Source organism: Schistocerca americana, chromosome 6, assembly GCF_021461395.2.
Source record: "Schistocerca americana isolate TAMUIC-IGC-003095 chromosome 6, iqSchAmer2.1, whole genome shotgun sequence".
Classification (NCBI taxonomy): Eukaryota; Metazoa; Arthropoda; class Insecta; order Orthoptera; family Acrididae; genus Schistocerca; species Schistocerca americana.
Window position 1 is genome coordinate 529,528,727 of NC_060124.1, and position 25,193 is coordinate 529,553,919.

The 25,193-nt window shown below is 38.8% G+C and overlaps 1 protein-coding gene across 2 annotated transcripts in view; it reads right to left on the minus strand.

The window, feature by feature from the left end:
- Positions 1–832: 832 nt before the first annotated feature.
- The window catches only part of LOC124619776 (THO complex subunit 5 homolog), a 154,736-nt gene continuing 130,375 nt past the window's right edge, over positions 833–25,193 (minus strand). For both annotated transcript variants that reach the window (XM_047146361.1, XM_047146362.1), the window contains exons 12-14: positions 19,850–19,965; positions 1,533–1,720; positions 833–1,422 (exon numbers count right to left, since the gene is read on the minus strand). In XM_047146361.1, coding sequence (XP_047002317.1) covers positions 1,356–1,422; positions 1,533–1,720; positions 19,850–19,965 — 371 coding nt within the window. In that variant the 3' untranslated portion in view covers positions 833–1,355. The remainder of the gene's footprint in view (positions 1,423–1,532; positions 1,721–19,849; positions 19,966–25,193) is intronic.

Genomic DNA, 25,193 nt, shown 5'->3' on the forward strand with positions numbered 1-25,193 from the left:
CCGTATTTGGAGTCTGTATTCAGTGACCTGAAAGATGGTGAAATGCTGTGTTAGCCATTGTAAATACGTGTCCAAATCTCTCTGGCATTGTTAAAGGGAAGAACCGTAGATGGGCACTTCCACCCTGGGAAATGACCACTGTCTGTATTACGTGGCTACTTTGTGTTAGTTGATCCTTCAGAACTGAATTTCTTGGTGGAGCAACTGAATTTGCTGAGCATGTTATTGTTGAAACTTGCTGTTCGAAGAGTTTCATAAGCTTTCTTTCCATGGTACTCTGATAATCTTTTACCTCATCACCAATTATTATAACCAAGAGTTGACCGAATGTCGGGAATGACACAAAATGCTGTAATGACTGTGGTCAGGGACCGTCAACAATTGGATCTCCCGAGTGTGAACAGCAAAGACAAACAATGAGGAAATGGACAAGTCGAGACTGCGCTACAGACAAACAAAGTCCAACAACTGATACAAAGAGAGGAAATATGACACTTCATGAAGCAGAGACCAAGCACAAATGGTGCATTACAACAGTGAGACAATAGTAATGTGAACAGATCACTGAGTCTGATATTGCTGCACATTGTAACTTTGTAGAATGGTCATGAACTCTTAATAGGCTAGCAGAATGGTATGTGTTCCGCAGGGTTCTGTGCTCATTGTTTTCACAAACTGGTTGCCATAATGTAGCTTACCGTTCCATTAAAGTTCCTTAAAGGTGTGTCACATTCTTTACTTTCTTTTTAATATAAAGCTGTCATGTCTGTTACAGCTTTATTGAGAAAAGGATATTATAAAGGCCAAAACTTTTGTTTATGATTAGAACTACTCAAATTACTGCCACTTTTATTTGTTATCAACTATTATGTTCTTCTTTTTAATTGTCAGAATCTAATACACAATGCTCAGTTTTTCATCCACGTACCGCCAACACATTCATCTAAAGCTATACAAGTAATACCCAGAGAAACTATGTCAGAACCACAGAATCATTATGCTGAACTGTTAATTACTTTCCATGTCTATTCACAATGCTTATAACAGTAGAAAACCAGCATGAATTTACTATCATTCTGATACACTGTTATGTTTCTACCATGTTAAGTACTGCTTTGCTCTTCAGTTTACAAAAATACTGCACACCACTGAACTCAAGATAGTATACAACACTACAATACACACAAATTTTTTCATTGGCCAAAGCCAAAACTTTTATTTTTAATTTTTTATAAGCTTTGTGAACCAGGGTTGGAAATAATGCAATAATTAGATGGATTCCATCAATCATTTGTGGCTGTTCACAGAAATAATGTAAACTGATTTCAACTCGCACAATGTGAATGTTCTTCCAACTACCGCTGTGTAAATATACCACCTCCAAGTTGAAGATATTTGTATGGCCTGCAACGATTCCGTCCCCTGTAATGAAAACAGAACATTTTAGACTGCTCATAGTTCAAAAAACATGTCACATAGAACTTAACACTCTGCCACAACGGCCTCAATGATGCTGAATCATAGATACTAACTTTACAGGCTTGAGAAAAATTTTATCTCTCGGGAATTCTGGTGGAGCTATACCCGTTGCTCCTGATGCTTCCAGAAAGACATCAAAGCAGGACATGAGGCGCATAATCTGACACATCAATAATGTCTGTCCCCAACTGCGGCCTTGGATAAGTTCCATCCAGTGTGTGTTAAGTTCTTTTTCCATATCCTGAAATCATTGACAAAGTCTCAAATAATAGATAATATGGTAAAACATTCATGTTGTGAAAGAATTGTGAAAACTGTAAGTCATTTTGAACAAATGAGCATGTAGTGGAATCATGACATATAAGATGTTTCAAATAAGTAGCCTATACAATAATTTTAAGATTCATGTGATTATGTAAGTGCTGCCATCTTAATAGAAAACACAGTTACTGCGTCAATCATCTGTTGATACAAGTTCTCCAGTTATTTGTCTCTCTTATCTTTTCCCTTTTCTTTCACCCACCACAGGTCTATATGCTTAAGCTGCCAACATGACAATTACTGCTGCATTTCCCCACTATCTTAAACCAAGAAATTATTTTTCTTTGTGATGAGTCTAGGCTTTGGTAAGATATTTGGAATGTTACAGCCGTGTGTACCACTGCTGAAGCACTACCGCCTGTTACCAGTTCACTGAGCCACCTCCACCACAGTCACTCCACATTGATTAATTCCTCTAGTTATTTCTTAACTTTCACAAACAATGGTTGTACATTTGTAAAGTGTATTGATATTATCACAGTATTTTGTTTTCAATTTTGTAATTCACAGTGAACATCTTCAAACCTTCTTAGATTGTGGCATTTCTGATAAGATCCAGTGATACAGCTATGAACTCTCAGAAATTTCATTTCAGTTGCCTGGATACTAGTTTTGCCTCCAGAGTTTCTCACTGTAGTTTCATCACCCATCTGCAGTCATCTCTCTATAAGAGTAGGTGTGTCTATAACCACTGTGGGAATAGTGGTGTAACGAATTACAGACAACCAATGACAACCACTAATTCCATTTAGCCAGAAGTTGTCAAAAGGGCAGAAGCATATCACTGGTGAGCAAGGTGAGTCTGGAGATGCTTTGTTTCATGCAGAAACTAGTGCTTGAGTGACGATTTATCTGGTAATGAATATGCAACCACTTTTTTTTTTATACGATTTATTCAAGCATAAACATGTTTCAAAGCAACTTCAGGCTTATCATCAGATGGAGGTGTTACAAGAACATTATGCTGTGGACCAAGTTTAGCTAGATGCTGTGCTGATGCTGCTGGCTGAAATGATGGAAATTTAGTAATCGGTGCTGAAATATTTATGAATCCGAAAGTTTCTTATGTTTCAGGTAATTGCAGTGAACTGCCTTGTGGTATCCATATCAAATATATTTCTATGATGTACATTATCATGCTATGTACACAAATATATACAGTATTTAGTTGCACTTGGTTCTACACTGATGCACCGAAAATTAACACTTGATGTTTTTACAAAGAATATGGGTATGATGGATGTCACACTTTACTACCTCATGGTCCGTGGCATGAGATACATTGTATTACAGTGCAAATATTAGTAGTACAGATATTACATTTAAGTAATTCTGCTAGCTGCAGGAATGTTTTTATATGGGCAATATAAATGTAATATGGGTTAAAAGTAATGCAAAGGTAAACAAATAGAGTGGAATATTTATACTGTGTGTGTGGTGTGTGTGTGTTTTTTTTTTACAGGAATGTCAGTTGTTTCATGACAAGGAGAACAAAATTAATGCAGTAAGACGAATATGTGTTAGTATTGTCATTTTTGTTGTTTTGGTGCGAGGTTGTCCTGGAAATACTAAAAGAAAAAGACCTATGTTGATTCAGTTTGTTCATTTAGGATCTTTTGACGTGATTTTAGTTTGTGGATGTAAATCTTGTAATTGTTCAAGGAGGTCCATCTGTATTCCTTTCTCAGCAATGTCTAGCACAGAAAGATTGTCATTGATATCACCAACAGAGTGTTCAGGATGAGCAATATGTGATGTAAAGCTGGACTTATTTAAGTTTTTGAGTCAAAGGGCATCCATATGTTCTTTGTAGTGGGTTGCAAAATTTCTCCCTGTTTGGCGTATGTAGAAGCAAGAATTGGAGCATGTGAGTTTATACGCCAGATCTATTATTGTGAAAAATTTTATTTTGTAGTCTACTGTCAGCGTGGAAGACAGGCAAATTTTGGCATTTCTTTCTTAGCTTGTAATGGTGATGGTGGTTGCTTAAGTTGACTTTGGATTTTTTCAACTATGCCGTTTATCAAAGAGGTGTTATAACCATTATTTTGGGCTATAGGTTTAAATATATTCATTCTTTACATGCATCTTCTTCAATTATAAGGGTGTGGAGCATATGGTTTCTAGATGACCTCAAGAAAGCAGTTTCATGTTGGTCTGGGTGGCATGAGATATTGTTAATGGCAAATCACTGGTAGTGAGTTTTCTGTATATTTGGAAGCTATGCTTGTTATTGTGGGTAGAGATAGCCATAACATGGAAATTAATTCCTTCAGTGGTATGATGCTCAACTGTGAATTTGATATTTGGGTTATACAGCTCGTTGATAAACACCATAGCTGGGGGGGAGGGGGGGGGGGGGGGGGGGTGTGAACCCCAAGTAAAAACCAAACCGCCATCACCATTACAAAATAAGAAAGAAATGTCAAAATTCGTCTGTCTTCCATTCCTTGGGGAAATGTCATATAAACTTGCAAATCTTTTCAGACCACCCAACATAAAAATATCCTTCCACACTGAAAAAAAAAAAAAAGCTACAAAATAAAATTGTTCACAATAATAAATACACTAGAGAGTGGCATAAAAATTCTGGCATATAGAAACTCACATGCTCCTGTTCTTGCTTCAACATAAGTCAACCAGGGAGGAATTTTGCAAAATGCTACAAAAAACATACGGGCGCCCTTCAACTCAAAGACAGGTTGAAAGTCTCTGTATTAGATGACAGACTTAACCTGATTTTAACCACAAACGAACATCATAACATCTAAAAGAGTTTTCGAGAAATGACAGCCACAAGGAAGCCATGATCACAACCGGTGTCTACCTTTCCCCTGTTATCACTGCATCCCATGCTAACAAACATCAGAACAGTTGTTACACATGCATGATTTTGAATGCTGTTCAATTCGATATAAAAGTAGGGCAGGGAGTGGTGGTGGTAATGTGACATATGACCTTGGCATATGTGAAAGATTAGCCTTCTTGTAGACAAATAGCTATTAGAAACAAAGCTAGCCCACAATTTGGGATGGATTATTCTATTGAAAACCAAAGTAAAGTCTATTGATATTGTTTGTTTTTAAATTATGTTCTTGTCATTTTGTATGTGATATCCTTCTGCCAAAATAATTTTATGCTTCTTCAAGCACAATATTGACAACTGTATGTACACTTTCAAAATAAATCTTGGAAACAGAATTGAATAAATTTATCCTGCATTTTGGGAGAACCTTGACTGCATCCCACTACTTTGGAACATGCATCCTTTTTCCTCAGAAAATAGGGGAAGGAATGATGATGATGAGCCTGAAAATAAAAATAAGACAAACCACAAAATGCAGAAAAAAGTGTAATGCTGTGGTGATTACTTCTGTTGTTATACAAAGTTTTGGAAGGTGATAATGGAATCAATGGTGATGTCTATCAAAATGCATATCATTTGATTGAGATCCAAAGCACTTGCAAAGGGAGGCCATGACGTTGGGATGACAGATTTACTTCAAACTTTGTACACCTTTAGTAGGCCATTAAAACGATATAATGTGCAAGTAGTAAGGTGCACTATGCTGGCAATTTTGAGAAAATTGAATGAGAAGTTTTGTGTGTCTACTATGTAACTGACGTATCTGAGTGAAGGTGCCGGCCATAAGAAGTCACTGTGGTCAAGTGATAAGCGTTCCCACTTAACAAGAGGGCATGGACGAGGTGACGGTTTGAATCCCGCTAACACATATGTTCTTGAAACTTCCTGGCAGATTAAAACTGTGTGCCGGACCAAGACTCGAACTCTGGACCTTTGCCTTTCGCGGGCAAGTGCTCTACCAACTGAGCTACCCAAGCACGAATCACGCCCCATCCTCACAGCTTTACTCCTGCCAGTACCTCGTCTCCTACCTTCAAAACTTTATAGAAGCTCTCCTGCAAACCTTGCAGAACTAGCACTCCTGAAAGAAAGGATATTGCAAAGACATGGCTTAGCCACAGCCTGGAGGATGTTTCCAGAATGAGATTTTTACTCTGCAGTGGAGTGTGTGCTGATATGAAACTTCCTGGCAGATTAAAACTGTGTGCCGGACCGAGACTCGAACTCCGGACCTTTTCCTTTTGCAGGCAAGTACTCTGCGAAAGGCGAAGGTCCCGAGTTCGAGTCTCGGTGTGGCACACAGTTTTAATCTGACAGGAAGTTTCATATCAGCGCACACTCCGCTGCAGAGTGAAAATCTCATTCACGTATGTTCTTAGTCTATATTTTTTCGTCACTGGTTACATTATTTAATTTATATGACATTTGAGAAGTAATATAATGAAAGAAAATTAAAAAACAAGAATGTGCATTTTTGTGAAGTTGGAGTGAATTTCATATGTTATTTGACTATTTACTACTATTAATTAAATTTTCAAGGACAAAGGACAGGCTTGGAAACCCCAAGTCACACCTTGATAAATAATGATGCAAACGATCTTATTCACAATCAGTAATACAGTACGTCTCAATGTTCCAGACCACAAGAGTAATGTACAATTACTTGCCAGATGTGCTCTCGACATCGCAAGTTGCAGGATGGTATTTGTGACATCACAAGTTACAGGATGGTATTTATCATACAGACAAGGAAAACATAAATTGAAACAGCATCTACTAAACTGATGAATGCAGTTTTCCCACATTTATAGGGAATGTTCAGAGTTGACATTTTGAAAAATGTCTTTTTCATCAGACAATTTGGATGCAAACCATGCATAACGCAACATTTTGGCAAATAAAGGTGCTGAAAACTGCTGATGTACTATGGAATGGATTTTAATAGCATCTTCGCAAGAGGCACTTTCTCATTTGTTGTCAATCAAAAATGAACATTTCTGAAGGCACTTGACAAAGTTTTTTACTTGCTGACAGAAATAAATGTGGCATGGTTTGCAAATCAGAGTACATATGTGGTATGACTTTAACTGTGCAAGCTGGAAGACCTGCGTCAATGGTAAAGATGTCATCGCATGAATCAGGATGTGTTTTTTCGTTTACTTGTCGAAAGTTATAAATATATCTGTTCTAATAATTACATTTAATTAAAAATGTAAGTAGTCAAAGGACATAAAATTCAGTAAAACTTCATACAAATACAAGTGTTTTTTTAAAAATTGTATTACCTCTCAAATGTCATATAAATTAAATAATATGACCAGTGATGAAAGAAATATGTAAGTTTGAGCACGGGCCGTCACCTTACATACATTTGTCTTACTTAGTTCGAATGCTAGTCACTTGACCACCATGAACTCTAACATCCAGCTCTTGTGCAAACATAATAGATGAATAAAACTTCTCTTGCAGCTTTTTCAGAACTGCCAGAGTGGTGAATCTTACTACTTGCACATTATGTTGTTTTAATGGCCTACTAAAAGTGTACAAAGTTTGAAGTAAATCTGTGATCCCAACATTGTCACCACCCCTTGCTAGATTGAAGATGTCACTTTCACTGATTCATGTCTTAATAATATCAGAGGCACTAAAAACATACCTTCAATGCAAATATTAGACTTTTTTAACAGTTAATACTTGATATTTCTTGGTCATTGTTTGATATCCATTGTGGCATAAGGAATTGCATTATTTTGTCCACATAATAAATCTATGGTTAAATTTGGAAAAGTCTTCAGTTGTATAGAGCTGAGGTTGCTTTAGCACATCTTTTATGCTTTAAAGCCATCACATGGAACCACCTAGATGAGTTGTCAGCAGTGTCAGACAGGACACATCATCATCCTGTCCTCATTAGGACAGGCCTCACACTGTTGACAATTGTATATACGCCCAGCACTGGGATACTGGCACGTGGCTTGTTGGCTTGAACTGGTACCCTGAGTATCATTTATCTGAGTAAACAGCAGCCCACACTGCATAGAAATATAAGAACGAAGTTAACAGAGAGAGACTGAAGCTTAACCTAGCAGTAGCCTAATAGGTACCTAAACACTATTTCAACAATTTTAAATTGTAAATAACGAAAAAAAATGAGTTTCAAATCATAAGATATCTTAAAAATCTCTGTGTGTTCTATCAAATATGATGACTGGAATCTTTGTTTATCAATTTTTCATCTAAGACTTTTATCCATTACAGATGTGGAACACTGCAACTGTGATGAATAAAGGTTTCCAGAAATTATTGCAACCAGTTACCTTCTGTTTTATTCTTAAATTTCTACCTAATATGACCACATCTGAATCACCTAGTGATTCATCATCAGATAGTATGTATTTATTGCATGTCTACAGCATTGTTGGCATTCTGTAGCTGTGGCAAGATATAAAAACAAAACACAGAAGTACTGAACGTGTGAATAATTCTTGCCACATTCAGTGCTTACATGTTTCGTTTTTACATCTTGCCACAGCTGAGATACATACATGACTTCCACAATGCTTCAAATAAAAAACAAATATGTTTCATCTGATGATGAATCACTAGGTGATTCAAAACCAATCATGGTAAATAAAAATTGAAAACTAAGACAGAAGGTGACTGGTTGCAGTAACTTTTTGGCAGCTTTTAATTTTTCATTGCAAAAAGCCTCAGTTAATTTGTTAGTACAATGGTCTGACCAACACACCCAAGACTACAGTAATCCCAGTGCACAAGGGAAATACAGGAAACAAAAAAGTTAAGTTTCAGTATGTCAGAACTCTTACTTGGGTGTCACCTGTTAAGAATGGATGTGGAAGGAGGGAAGAGAAGGCTGTGCACTCTATTAAATCTGTGCACCACAACAAACACTCTGCCGAATTACTACCACATTTTGATCTTTATGAAATAATAGGGTGAATGTCTTTGAATATTAACAATGAAGTGGCTCTGGTGTGCTTTCAGGTGCTCAGCTGAGTTGGTCCCATTTTTATGTACAATATTCTGAGGACCACTTGGAGTCTGAGCAATGAGTACCCACAACAACACAGCTCACAGCACCTGAGGAACACAACTGGGAAGTTGCCGAAATATCGTCTATGAAATATGAATCAATAACTCTGCTGAAAACCTCACATTGAGCAAACATGAGAGATCACGGTGAAGTGGAATCAGTGAAAGGTGAAAGCAGGTAGTATTATCTGGAACAAGGCAACTGTGAACAGGCAGAAATATAAGAGGCACTAAAAAAGAGAAAGAGAGAGAGAGAGAGAGAGAGAGAGAGAGAGAGAGAGAGACGGAATCTGAAATGCGCAAACTGGTGACAGGAGGGTAATATTGTGTGGAAGTTCAGAGCCCCATCACTAGAGGGCACACATGCACGTCACATAGTTATAAAGAGCTAGCAGTAGCATGCATCAATTGTCCAACGCTGCCAGTCACGTTGATTGACGCGTCAACAGAAGAGCAAAGAGGTGTTGTTTGTTTTCTGACAGCGGAAGAAGTAGGAGGAACAGACATTCATTGACAAATGACACAAGTGTGTGGCGAACACGGCATGTTCCTTGCAAGGGTCAAGGCGTGACACAAGTGCTTCAGGGAAGGATGTGTGTCGTTAGCTGATGATGCACAGTCTGGAGCACCATACTGCATTACCAATGACATCATCCAGCTGGTGAATGGACTCACTACCGAGGACCGCCGAGCGACAGTGAAAGCCATAGCCACTGTGGTTGGATTGAGCGTCGGAAGTGTTCACACCATCATGAAGGAATGACTGTAAATGTGCAAAGCGTGTGCCCAATGGGTGCCTCACAGTCTTCAATCACACCAGGAAGCATGTCGAGTGGCCCACTGCCTTGTTCATCTGCAGCACTATGCTCGGGAAGGGAATGCTTTCCTGGCACAAGTGGTGGCTGGAGATGAGTCATGGTGTCATCACTTCGAACCAGAATCAAGTGGGAGCATCCAGGGTCAGCACCAACTAAAAAAACCCCAAGGCCATCCACACGAGTGCAGGAAAGGTTATGCTGACATTCTTCTTTGACCAAGGTGGCCCCCTTCTGATTCACTTTCTGCAGCATAGAACAACAGTGAATGCCCAGTGTTAACTGCAAACCTTCGCCATGCGATCAAATCAAAACGAGCAGACAATCTCACCCGTGGGGTCACTCTGCTCCACAACAATGCAAAGCCTCATACGGCCAACACAGTCGCGTACTCCTGCAGAAATTCAAATGGGAGGTTCTCGGCCACCCTCCATACAGTCTGGACCTCACTCCCTGTGAGTATGCCATTTTTTGTCCCCTTAATAAGGCTCTGAGGGGCAAACGATTCACGTAGGATGACAACGTCCAGCTGTACGTGTGGAACTGGTTAACATCGCAGCCCTGGGAATTTTATGAGACAGCCATTCACTGCCTTGTGTCACAGTGGGACAAGTGTCTCAACAGCCAGGGTCAATATTTCTAACATACAGGTATTGGTTTCTGTAATTATGCCTCCGCCTCATTTCTTTTTTAATAACCTTATACAATAGCTGTTGTGTTACTTGAGTCCTAGATATAACACAGCGGTCACTGCAAGATTACTCTTAATGCCAAAGATACTGCACACTTATGAGATAGGGCAGCAGTGTGATGGGAGTTTGTTTCTACAGATTATGAAGGCAGAAAAGCAAACACGGTACCTCCGTTAAGTTATATAAGATTTGTGAAGTGACCTATTGAACTGGCAATATGATGCTAATTAATAATACTGGTTGTCTAGTTACAAAATAGATAATATGGACTTATTCAGAATACCAGTCAAATTTTTTCTGGACAACGGACCACATGTAACCACCAATTTTGATCCTTAGCAACACACTAAACATGTCAGGCATGTGTGAACATGTGCCATTCTCTTGCAGCATACACAGGGTTTAATGACCCTCTGTAACAGCTCATAGTGGGCCGACTCTGTTGGTAACTGGTCAGGAGCAATTCAAATCTTGCTGCTATTATTTAGCAGTCAACATCACTTACTTATTAGTTGAATATTTTAATTTGCTACAGCATTCTATTTATGCATAAATATGAACTATCTATGCCGAGATAGCAGTTCCGCTCTGTCTGTATATTCGTGTGTAGCTAATAAATGTACTTTAAGTGCAAAAATGTTAGTTGTTGATCGTCTTGCTTTTGCAAATGGTACCTGATTTGGGAATCTATGTGACAATATAATCATGTGATATCCTAATAAAATAATGTACACAATCATAAGTGCGGTGTCACCGTCAGACACCACACTTGCTAGGTGGTAGCTTTTATATCGGCCGCGGTCCGGTAGTATACGTCGGACCCGCGTGTTACCACTATCAGTGATTGCAGACCGAGCGCCGCCACACGGCAGGTCTAGAGAGACTTCCTAGCACTCGCCCTAGTTGTACAGCCGACTTTGCTAGCGATGGTTCACTGACAAATTACGCTCTCAATTGCCGAGACGATAGTTAGCATAGCCTTCAGCTACGTCATTTGCTACGACTTAGCAAGGCGCCATTATCATTTGCTATTTATCTTGTGATGCATGTACCATCAGACCGATGTTCACCAATTATGGATTAAAGTTAAGTATTCCAGAAGCTACGTACTTTATTTGCTAGTCTCAAGACATTGTCCTGTTCCAGACCTCACGCCATCCTGCGTGAGCTTTAACGCGTGCCTTTCGGTTTCACCTCATAGTGGCTTGGCTGTCTTGCCAAGTCACAACAATAAGAAAATGCACAATACCTTATGCTCAATATGAAATTGCATCATAGTCTGGGGATAGTGTCTCTGACTAATAATTTAAAAATCTTATGTTCCAGGTTTGATCCCAGCTACTGCTTGGATTCTGAATAAAAGCCATCAGCAATGGCAGCTCACAACATCCACTGTAAGGAGTTACCCTGTTTCTGCCAAAGTCTCGTCAAGGAGCACGGAGGTGTAAAGATTCAGGATGCATTTCTGCCTCTGAGGTGGTGAACTGCCCCTGAAGGCAGATTAATCCATAATCACCAATGGCATGAGAATGCATTAGGCAATGGAAACCACTGCACATACGGCATAAAATGTGTTCCCAAAAGGAATATGGCCTGTATAGAAAAGTGTCCTGACCATCTCTCCAGTGGCAAAAGATTAGAGATTAGTTCCCTATTTGATCTGCAGGAAGGGTCTTTCAAGAGTACGATGAGGAAAAGACGGAAAAAACTGTGAGAGGGTGACATGCCACGAGGTGGAGTATGGAGTGTCAGAAATGTGAATGCGGTAGGGTAGCTAGAAGATCTGAAAATGGTGGTGCTGCAGTGACTGGGATGGTCAGCCACTAATGTAGGTAGTGCTACTGAGTAGCTCAAGATCAGGAGGTCAATGTACCATTACCCTGGTTAGGGTGACCAGTAGTGAGTGGATGCCTGCCAGACGCCCAGTGGGATATAACAGACAAAGTATGGACAACATGTCCTTTTTCTTTTGGCTTTACAACACTGCATGGGTCTTTCCTTCCATTCCTCCCTCTCATTTACTTTCATTCTCTATCCTCTGATTCCTATGTTTAGAATGTGCCCCAGGCAGGCTATTCTTTTAATTAGCCTTACAATATCAGTTTCCTGTATGAGATAATCCAACTCCTAACTGGTCCTTGCTCTCCAAGGCCAACCCATTTCGGACCCCTTAATAACTTTTCCGCAATATTCTTCATTCAAGTATCCTGAGTTGTTGTTTATCAGTGCTGGTTAGTATCCATGCTTCACATCCATATGTAACCACTGGCCTAACCGTAACCTTACATAGTCATTCTGAGCTGTCAATTCACCACCCTGATGTCATTAATTTTTTAAATGTACGATAACACTTATTACCACTTGAAAAATGTGCTTTCATTTTAGTGGACATGGAGTTTACTTTATTAATTTTAGCCCCAGGATATTCAAAATCCTCTACAAAACTCCATTCAAACCTGCTGCTGACTGGTTATCAGAGTTTTTATCCCATATTCTATGGACCTTCACATATTTAATCTTTGATTCATTAATTTCCAATCACTTATGCTGCGGCAGCTTTGTCCAGGTCCACCACTACTCCCTCTTTCACCAACTAATAACTTCAATGTAATCAGCATATGCAGCCAGCTGTGCGGTTCTTATACATACGGGCCTTATTAATTTTTTTATAATCCCTTCTAAGGTAAAACTGCAAAGCATTGTGGAAATAGCATCACCTTGTCTAACTCTTTTATTGATATTGTAATGGTTGGTTAACTCAACATCCACTTTAACTGTTGCCTTGTAACCTGCCACTGTTGTCTTAATAACGTAAATATATCTGGATGGTATGCCAATCAGTTTTATTCTTCTTCCATATCTTCCTTATTTAGACTACAGAAGGCCTGTTGATGTAGATATTATTGAGTTCTATATAGAAACAAGATTAAAATGTCTCCAATGAAATACAAGAATTAAGCAAGCTACATACAATGAAAAGAGGATAGAAGCAGCAAGGGTATGCAGAAAAAAGAAAAGACTTAAAATGAAAGATAGAAGATATGAAAGAGCGAAAGAGCATTACAATAGGAATGAGAATAGAAAGTTTTATATGAAGTTAAAAGAAAGAACACATGGATAGACTAAAAATAACTGGCTGCAAAGATAAAGATCGAAATTTGCTGACAGAAAAGAGAAAAGTGATGGACAGATGGAGGGAATATTTAAAGAAATCCCAGAGGGGTGGTCATACTGACTGAGAGCAATGGATATACCATTCAGTAGAACCAAAAATAGGAGAGGCTACTCTTGCAGAAGTACAGAAGGTGGTAAATTGTCAAAAAATCACCAAATCTTCAGGAGATGATGGAATAACTGCCGAGCCATTACACATTATTTCACAAAAATGGAGTAATCTATTCTGTATATAAGAAAGGCGACAAGGCATGTTGCTCTGACTAATGAGGGATCAATCTGCTGAATATGACATATAAAGTTTTGTCTGTTATCCTCTACAATAGACTGGCCCCAAGTGTGGCAGATATAATCAGTGATTTTAGGCCTAACAGATCAACTGCAGCCCATATATTCGTTCTGAGACAAATACAGAATAAAGGATATGAATACAATGTAGAACTCAAGAAAATCTATGTGGACTACAAGCAGGCCTTACATAGTCTAAATAATATTGACAACATAAATATAATTATTCAGAATACAACAGCAGTTGGGGTGTTGCTCCTGGAAGCCAGTGCTCTTAGGTCAGAAGCAGCATGAGCACAATCTGGGGGTGCCATTGTCAGCACATGGCCAGCGTTCAGAGGTGGGCACGGCTGCTGAGACAGCAGGTCATTCCCCTGCATATCTACTGCACTGCCTGTGGCAGCCAAACATCTACACACAGGACATGCTCTGTTTGCAGCTCTCTCCCTATGACATCCATTTTACTGCATTGGTACCAGACAATTCAATGACCCAGAGTAGGGAGACTCTCAACACTCTTCCTTTCCATGGCTTATTGCATTACCAGGCAAGGCATCACAATTTTTACTGGCCTGGCTATGCTGAGTACATTATTTTGTGGTGCGAAAGTGCAGTGATTAAATACAGTATGAATCAATGAAGTGGGGTGGAAAGAGGATAAGGATTTCCAATCAAATATGCAGTAACGTCAAATGCAGCAGAAAACTGTTATAATGGGAGTTGGAGTTCAGTTACAACATCATAAGCAGAAGATGAAGTGATTGAGAAAGTGTATGAGGCGCTGACCAAGCAACTTAGGAGATAGAGGGTGGTGAAAAACTGATCATCAGGTGCACTGGAAGGAACAGAAGATGCTGGGACAATATGGGCTTGGTAGCAGGAATGGGAGAGGATTTTTTGTACAAATACACTGAAAGTGAGAAGGAGCAAAATTTAACATCAGTATGCCATTCCAGTGTCAGACTAAAAATTATCGAAATAATACTACTTATATGCTGGGTATAGTCACACTTTGTAAACTGAAGTCATTGTCAAGGCCTACCAAACTGGGTGTCCCAGCATGTAGATAATTACAAACCCACTGAAATGTATGGTAGACATATACCCAAAATGTAAGTAGTATTAATTTGATAATTTTTAATCTGACATCGGATTGGCACGCTAATGTTAAATATTGATCTTTCTCACATTATATGCATTTTTACAAAAGATTTTTTTCAATATTGTACTAGATAGTGGTTTAAGGCAGAAATTATGACAGTAATATAAAGAAGTTTGTACAGTCAAATGGCAGAATTATCATTCAAACATTATTACATGACTATGACCCAAAAATATGAAAAGATTATCAAATGTCACATAGTAATAGAAAATACTTATCCAAGAATTGCAAGATGAGGAGGAATATTTGGAAAGCTTAGAAAGTTACCAGCTGGATTAAATCATAGTGAGAGAGAAATCAATTATTGTACTGAAAGGTACGCCCTGGAGAAGATACAGAGACAGATCACAATTTAGCAATCATTAAAAGTAAGGTGAAGTTTAAGAGAATCACCCAGAAGAATCAGTGTACAATGAAGTGAGATACTCAAACAATGAGGAATGATGATGAAGAGTTTGAAGTTCTCGTAGCCTGTAAATACTCTAATCACAGTAGGTAATTCGCAGAAACTATGACTCAGTGCAGCGATAATGCTGACACTGCGAGTTACTGTGGTAGGCAACAGCTGGTGTGCAAGGCATGGGACAAAGACAGAGAGTCCAGCAAAGTATTCTCTGTCTATGTCTCCACAGAAAGTATCATGCTAACACTTTATATCACAACACTGTAAGGGCCAGTGATTTAATGTCGTTTGCATGTCACACGTCATAATTTTTATTTCCAGAGCGTCCTTCCTTGTTGCCTCTTTGGCTAACTGGTCTGAAAGTTCATTCCCCAGGACCACAATACAGTTCTGGGACCAGACAAATACTATTGTCTTCCCATCGTAAAATTCCAAGAAGAAATCTTGGACGCTGGAAATAACAGTGGGCTAGAGCCTCCAGGTTGCTCACAGAGTCACTGCAGAGTAGCATGGAGTCACTGCAGAGTAGAAACGATTTATATAATATGGTGCAGATGTAGTGAAGGGTGCACATTATGACCATCAATTCTGTCAAAGATGGTACATCTCCTAGGCAGAGAGAGTTATTCACTGGTCTCAGTGCATGTCACTGTATGTTCTTCAACTATTGAGCCAACCATATAAATGATATCTGAGTTTGGGTATTCACTAAGTATCAAGAGGAACAACTGGTGAAATACCAATGGCTCTATCATATCCTTTGGGCTGAGAGAAGTACCCAGACACAAAGGAATTAAAGGCACTGGTTGCGAGTGGGCAATGATTTAAATCAATGGAAAGTTGAAAATTGGTGCCAGACCAGGACTGAAACCTGAGTCTGCTGCTTACTAATGTGCTGATCACTGTGTGGGGAGTGTAGAATTTAACAAAAAAGGAAAATCCAGTAACCAGAAACAGAAAGCAGAGGAATGTTCTGTTGATGGAAAAGAAATAGTCAGAGAATAGAACTGTAGCACCAAGCCTGCAACACAAATACTACAAAAGAATTTCGAGCCACCTTGGGGGTGATATGGTAGAAGAAAAGAGAGGTGTCAATTTGGAAGACACATGGGATCCAGTATAATAATCAGTGTTTCACAGAGATTTGGGAGATCACATACAGTACGAGCGATAAATAACAACCCTTAGAATTACAAGAATTAATTGAAGAAATTGCAACCAAATGATTATTCAAGTTTGTATGTTGAGTCAGTGAAACTGGAAATGTATTATTGAACTTTCAATTGAATACTGAATAACCCCCACACAATTCAGAAGATATAAAATGGTGATAAATGGAAGAGCCATCACACAATCAGTTTAACAGTTCGTGCATCCAAATTACTGACAAGAATAACATACCAGTGAACAGAAAAGAAAACTGAGGATCTATTAGGTGATGATCAGTTTGACCTTAGGAATAGCAAAGGCACCTGATACCCAGTTATGACATTGCACTTGATAATAGAAGTCAAGACTAAAGAAAGATTAATATACCTCCATTATATTTACCGATATGTAAAAAGAGTCTGACAATGTAAAGCACTGCAAGATGTTTTAAATACTCGGAAAAATATGAATAACCCATAAGGAAAAATGGGTACTCTGCAATATGTATAAGAACAAAAAGATAACAATAAGAATGGAAGACAAAGGAAGAGGTGCTCAGATTCAAAAGGTCGTAAGGCAGACAGGCAGTCTTTCTTCCCCATCGTACATCAAAGAAGCAGCGGTGGAAATAAAAGAAAGGTTCAAAGGGGATATAAATTCAGGAAGAAATAATATTAATGATAAGATTTACTGGTGACAGTAAATGATGAAGAATCACCATCTACTGAAAACTAAAAATGATGCTGTAATCCAAAGAGTGATGAAACTAATGAGAAGCTACCTTGAAAGCAAAATAGCGCATGGTAGTGAAAGCAAGGAGGCTGTAAGATGCAAACTACAGAGACAAAGAAAGTGTTACTTGCCAAAATAAATTTATCAATACCAAATGTAGGTGATTTTTCCACTATTTCTTGCTAGAACAACTTCCCCTATGCTTTTCATTTATAACCAAATGTAAACTTTAATTTGAGAAATATATTTCTGATAAGGCACATCTGGAGCACAAAATTGTACGAAAATGAATTAGGAAATGGTGTAAAACCGGAAAAACAGAGAAACAAAGTTTTTGACACGAGGTGTTAAAGGAGGACACTGAAAAGTACGTAAGTGGGCTGATGCGATACGAAATGAGGACGTTGTCTGTAGAATTGGTGACAGAAGGAATATGTGAAAAACACTTACTGGAGAAGGGACAGCATGATAGGAAATGTGGTTAGGCATCAAAGAATAACTTCCATCTTTTTTTTCCATAGAAGGCTGGAACTGAAGAGAAAAACACAGATCGGAATACACCTAACAAATGCCTAAGGACGTTGGGGTAAATGAATCTTTGAGCTCTAGACAACAGATAGTGGCAATGAAGAGAAAATGTGGGTGAGATACAAAAACTGACCAAGCAGTTAAAAAGTGTGGTGTACTATATCCTGCACACACAAATACAGAGAGCTGTTGAGTTCTCAAGAACGGAAGTACCAGAAGCAGAGGAAACCACAGCCTTATGCTGGTGCACAATCAACACAGATCTGCAAGAAGCGTGCTGCAAGATGTATGTATATCCATCTACCGAGACCACTGGTTATTGATGTAGCATCAAAGATGACGTGTTATCTATTAATAGCGACAGGAAAATTTTGGGAAAATGATAATGTGAAAAATAATGTGAAATTTGTAGTTTTTAACACAACACTGGCAATTTTTACAAAATGTCATGGTATTTGTCATTTTCCCTGATAAATATGTTATAAATCTTCTGATGGCAACAGTTTAACAATGTTCGTAACTAATAGTTGTTGAACAGTGATATAGCATTTTCTCTACTGACTTCCTCAAGGCTGGGATTCATGTATAATCTTAAAAAGACTGTACATTTCGTGCATAATGAAGAATAATGTGACATAAGAAGTAGTGGGGAAAAACCCACTGAAACTGGCAAAGGGGCTGATGACCTCAGATGTTAAGTCCCATAGTACTTAGAGCCATTTGAAACTGGCAAAAATCACTGAATTTGGCCATAAACACACCGAATCTGGCAAGAAGTAACACCGAATTTCACAAAAAATAACACCAAATTTGACAAAAAACACGTAATTTAGGAAAAACAACTCTGTAATATAAAAAAGGAGAGAAATTGGCACACGATAGCATGGATATTGACAAGAACATGGAAATTAGAAAAAAATAACAGCAAAGTTGGCAAAATACAACACAGAAATTGGCAAAAAACAGTACTGTAATTGGAGAAAAATAACATTGAAATTGGAAGGCGGGTGGAAGGAAGGAAAGAAGGAAGGAAAGAAAAAAGCAAGAAAGAAAAATACATGCAGAAATTGGAGAAAAATAACACAGAAAAGGTAAAAATAAAAAATAATACAAAAAACCAAAGAAAAAGGATAGAAATGCATCAAAGGAAAAAATAACATGGGAACAAACAAAATAAAATAACAGAGAATTTGGCAACAAAGTGGCACTTAGTGAGGCAAAAAATAGTACCGAACATGAAAAAAAAAAAAAAACACTGAATTTGGCAATTAGAAACCACCAAATCTGACAAAAAGTAACACCAAACTTCGCCATGAAATGAAACACTTTTTTCCTGCCCCTATCTATTACATTCCACGCAAAAGTGGCACAGTCTACACTGGGCAAACAATTAGGCCTGTTGAGATCTTATATTCAAAAGACTGAAGGCACACGAGATTAAATAAACTAAGACTGAAGACACATGAGACCACATAACCTATCAAGTTGGTTTTGGCAAAACACTGCTTCAAACTAGAACATAAGGTGAGGTATGACGACACTCACAAATTATGGCCCAGATCTCACAATCCTGTAACAGTTTTATAAAGGAATCCGTGGAAACAATACCGCCAGAAACATTCGTTAATGGGGTGATAATATGCCACTTCAGCAAAGAACAGGAGCCTGAACTCAGCCTACAAATGGAGTGGAGACGGTGTGGGATCAAATTCGAAATAGTTCGTTATGTCTCCTGAGGCTTTTGAGTGCAGCGGATCTCATAGGAGAAGCTTAGAAGTGATTCAGAGCAGATTATTTCATGTTGCCCTGTGGACAAACAAGTGATGAATGGTCAGTCAGGTAGCCAAGCTGCAGCCAAGGTGATGCACTTGCCAAGTGCAAAGAGGCAGGGGTAGTCAGTCGGCTCACACATGGGCAGATGTGCAATAGGGTTACCTCACAGGCACTCTATCCACCCTGCACCTGCCCGCAGGGGAGCTGAGCGAACTCCCAAGTACCTGTGTCCCATGGGGCAGTGCTGGATCAGCCTGCTCTAGGTCCTTCAGCAGTGTCAGCAGCAACTGACAATGAAAGCGAATCACCTCTTTTAATTACTGTGACACACACACACACACACACACACACACACACACACACACACACACACACACACTTAAGTTCTCAGTGATCTGTAAATAGTGCACTTACCCTGACAGCATCATTGTTTGTGCTGTTGTGTTCCCCATGCCACAACAGTTGGAGACAGAATATAGGAGGAATTCGAGGGTAATCACATTTAATCGCTATTAGCGAAACCAGTTTAGCTGCAACATTTTCAAACCAGAAAACATTAATAATACATTAACTATCATGCATTTATATGTTGCTACAAGAAATGACTTACAAATTTTAATGTTAGACTAGATTAAAGATCAAAAATTCAGTTAAAAATAGTGCCAACCACTGATCATTGCTGGAAACATTTTTTGAACTTCTTTCAGTGCCTCCACGACACTAAACAACTTTTTGTACTGAGTACTCAAAGGTTTCCTTTCTAGTCTTACAGAGCTTAGCACCACAGACTAATATAAAATATCAAATGGAACAAAAATATTGAATACACAATCACTGAAAATGAATGGAGAACCAACTGTCTCCTCCTGGTAAAACGAGTCAATGAGACCTGTCACTTGGGTGTCAGAGCTACAATACTGTAAAATACACGATTTATCACTCACGATATTTACAATGACGATACATGAATGAAGAACACTCGTGTAAGAGAAACTTCACAGTAACTAACTGTTGTAACATCACTGTGGAATTAGTCACAACATCTCACAACTGTGTTACTTGGACTAAAACAGTTCTCTTTATTGCTGCATTTAGAGTAGAAATTATAGCAATATCAAACTAAGCACATGCACAGTTCAAAAGAAATTTGTATTAAAAAGATCAATTTCTAAACATTAATGATACAAAAATAATATGGCTTTGTTTTTATGGCCTTCAATTTGAAGATTGGTCTGATTGGGCTCACAATGCTAGCCTATCATATGCAAGCCTCTGGCTAACTACTGCAACTAACATACATTTGAACCCATTTACTGTATATTCAGCTCTTGGTCACCCTCTACAATTTTTACCACTTACTTCTCTCCATTACAAAACTGATAGTTTGTTGACACTTCACTTCAGGATATGTGCTATCAACCAATCCTTTCTTCTTTTGTGCCACAATGTTTTTACCTAGTTCATTCAGTACTTCCTCATTAGTTATTCAGTCTACCAATCTAGTCTTCAGCATTATTCTGTAGTACTGTGTTTCAGAAGGTTCTATTCTCTTCTTGTTTGAATTGTTTATTTGATAAAGTTTCCTTCCATACAAAGCTACACTTTACACAAATATCTCTGGAAAAGATTTCCTAACATTTAAATTTATATTCCACGTTAACTACTTATCTTTTTCAGATATGCTTTTCTTGCTACTGCCAATCTGCATTTTATATCCTCCCCACTTCTGCTGTCTTCAATTATTTTGCTACCCAAATAGCAGAACACACTGCTTTTAGTGTCCCATTCCCTAGTCGTAGATTCTATCAGTATCACTTGATTCACTTCGGCTAAATTCTGTTGCTTTTGTTTAACTTTTGCTGATGTTCATCTTAGAGAGATCTTTTCAAGAGAGTACCCATTCTGTTCAGCTCATCTTCCGAGTCTGTTGTCATGCCTGACAGAAATTTCTTCTTGGTTTCCAGCACTGCTTGCACACTAGATGGAATAGTTCTGTCATGGCTGGGTCTCCAAAGGATCTCGATAATTTTGAGGGAATATCATCTGCTTCAAGGGTGTTAGCAAATTCTTCTCACAGTATCATGTCTCCTATTCCAGCTTAATCCACTACTTCTCCCCATTCTTTAACATTGTTCCTGACATTTCCCTTGTAAAGTTTTCACATATGTTCTTTCCAGCTCTCCCCCTGGAATTGTTTTGCCAGTTAGACTATGGTTTTGAAATATCTGTCTTATCACTATATAAACAAACTGAAACCTTCCGATGGCTCTAGGTCCCTTTGATACATACATCTTTATTTCATGATTCTTAAACCACTTATTAGCAATGATTAAACTATGCTCTAAGAAAAATTCTACCAGGTGGCTTTTCCTTTCATTTATTTCCCCCAGTCCAATGTTCTCCTATTATTTCAATGTTTTAAATTCCCTTGCATAGTGCTTACATGCTACAGTTTTACCTTGAAAATGACAGGGTGTGCACCTGTCAAAATATTGGCAGTTGTCAGTAACATCACCCAGCTGCATTCCCTTAAGTTATTTGAACATTGTATATGCTGGGAGAAACTCAAGTCTCCTCATACATTATTTGAATCTCTTCAGCATTTGTGGAACTCGTGGACTTGTAAACTTATACTATGTTGTAGGGATTGGCTACATGTCTATCTTGGCTAAAATAATGTGTTCACTATGCTGTTCATAACAGTGTATCTGCATTCCCATTTTCTTATCCATTATTAGACTTATTCCTGCATTACCTCTATCTGATTTTATACTCATAGCCCTGTACTCACATAATCAGAAGTCCTGTTCTTCCAGCCACCACACTTAGTTAATTTCCACTATTGTATCTCCAAATTGTTCATTTCCCTTTTGAAATTCTCTAGCCTACCTACCTGATTAATGGATTTAACAACCTACGCTTTGGCATGCAGAATGCCAGTTTTGTTTTTTCTGATGACTACATCCTCCTGAGTAGTTCCCATCTGGAGATCTTTCAAAATATTTTACTCACACGCCTTTGGGAAAACAAGAACTGTAGTTTCCCCTTGCTTTCTGCTGTTCATGGCAGCAACATAGCAAGGTCATGTTGGCTAATGTTACAATGCCAAATCAGTCAACAACCCATCCGCAACTACTGAAAAGGCTGCTGTTACCACCTCAGGAGCCACAGGTTTGCCTCACATCTCTACATATATTCCTCCATTGTAGCTACTTGGTATGGTACTACTGTTGAGGAATGGAAGCCACTGCATTCCTACTAGATCCAAGGTTCATGATGGGAAATTATAATAGTATGATTATGAATCAAAATTATATTCAGGCTACTGTGCAATATATGTAATAATCAAGTCTCTTTTTGTTATTTATATAACAAGAAGAGACTGTGATTATAGTGTTGTAAAAGTTCCTTTCAAATGTACAATTAAATCATTTGTATAATCAATATTGTAATCAATATTTTTTTCAAAAAGGAGTTAGAAGTTAGAATAGCTTTGTATCCGACATGTGTCATCTGCTGGTTAAATTGTGTCTACCTCACCATTGTTGAAACACAAAATTCTTTATTGTGGTGAACAACATTGTTAGCGAAGGCATCAGGGTGATGCACCAAATGTTGTAACAAGCAGGGAGCAAAAGCACTTGAATAAAGGGAAGAAATGTAAAGTTAATATTTGTGACTAAAAGGACAACAAACACAAGACAGTGAGTGATTGTGGATGCCCTAATTTATGAAGGAGAACTGCTCCTGTTCCTGGAAAAGCATTACCTAGTGAGGTGATTCGAACAGTGTTGTAATTGCTGCTCGTAATGAAAAAACATTTCTCACAATTCGGTAGCCAAAAAGTAGTACACAAGGTGTGGCGATTAAATAACTGACCTGGTGCTACAAAATATTTTATTGGTCACCAACTACATTATAAACTTTATCACCCTCAATGTACTCACCTTGCTGATGTCTAGAACACTCCATATGAATTTTCCTTTGTTCAGAGCACACCGTGCACGACGACTGTCCGTCAGTTTGGGGGGGGGGGGGGGGGGGGGGAGGGGATTTTCTGGCATAACCAGATATGCTAGAACGAAGAGGTGAAACAAAAGACCAGAGAAGGCAGTGAAGAATCGGTGGCCAATGGTGGGCAGAATTGGACCGCGCCACACCAGAAGCGCCACCTACAACAGCTGCGTATAAATGCAGCTCATGCTAGCCTCGGCCAAACAAGATTGGCCTGAGTCTGCAATGTAACTATTGCTATGCTGTACAGATCCGTAACAAGTGGTTTCTTGGACTTGGTGTATAGCAAGAACTGTGTTGTTTTCATGTCGCCTCTCGCTAGCGACATCTGCTGTAGAAAAGTTAAGTATTGTCAATTTGCCTTTCTAGAAATAAAACTACTAATGTTGTTTGTTTGAAATTGTTGTATAGGATTCTGAGAATGCTGCATCCCGTAGGCACCCTATTAGCGACGAGAGGGCAAGACACAAGAACTGAAAGTCTTATCACTGAACTACGTGCCTGCCAGCCACAGACTTCTGTGCCTGCCAGCCACAGACTTCTGTTTTTTTGTGTATATTGTGCCGACGCCTCAATTCTCTCTTGTCTTTGCTTTGCAGGGGCGCTCACTTTGCTTTACCCGTTTCTTGTCATTTTTGCTAAAAGTTTTTTCAGGTGGGTGTTGCAGAACATTTCTTTAATTTTGTCGTTATTTCCATTGCTTGCCATAAATATTTTTTGCATTTGTGTCTTCCAATATGATCCCCCCAACTGTCCCGCCCCATGCTCAGGCACCACAGTGCAAGCATTAGATGCCACACAGCTAATGCAGATGTTTCAGTTTCAGACTACCCAGACTTCAACACTTCTCAACACAGTGCAGCAACTACTCAGCAACGCTACGTGCTCGTCAGAACCAGCACCTTCTACTACAGCTGCTATACCACCTTTTTTGCAAATTTTGTGAGCAGGACGAGGAATGATTCGAGTGATTGGCCCAGTTTGAGTTGCATTTACTCACCCACAATGTTCCAGCTACTGTGAAACTTCCTTATCTATTACCAACAGTAGGAAGTGCAGTGTTCCACTTTATCAACAAACTTTTTCCTAATGCCACTCTGCGTGAACTGTCTTATGAAATGGTTATCTCTTCATTAACTACCCATTATGACCAACAAGTGAATGTGGTAGCAGCTAGGTATTAATTCATCAATTGCAACAAAACGGCCAGAACAAACATATCGTGAGTGGGTAATCGATTTGCAGAGTTTGAGATGAAAATGCAAATTTAAATGTGCTTGCGGTTCTTTATATTCAGATGTAATGTTACGTGATGCGATCATCTACAATGTGCCCAATTTCAAAATCAAAGAACAGATGTTAAAACGGTCCGATCCATCATTTCCACAGGCAGTGCAAATACTAGAATAGTATGATTCTGATGTCTTGTTGGCTCATACATTTGAGCAGCCAGCTGTTTGTTGGGTTGTATCCCTTAGTCGTGATCGCCCCACTCTGCACTGGCAGCGTGTGCTACCCACGCCAGGTAAACAACACATGTCCACACTGCGAAAGCAGTTTTCTAAACAGGCAGCGACAGAGGCAAACAGAATTAAGTCTTGCCCTCACTGTTATACACAGCACAAATGCCAAAACTGCCCCTCTCGACAAGCTCAGTGTTACGATTGTGGTAGGAAAGGACATGTGCAATCCATATGTTTGCAACGGAACAAACATCAGAATTTAGCCCACTCACAAAACTCTC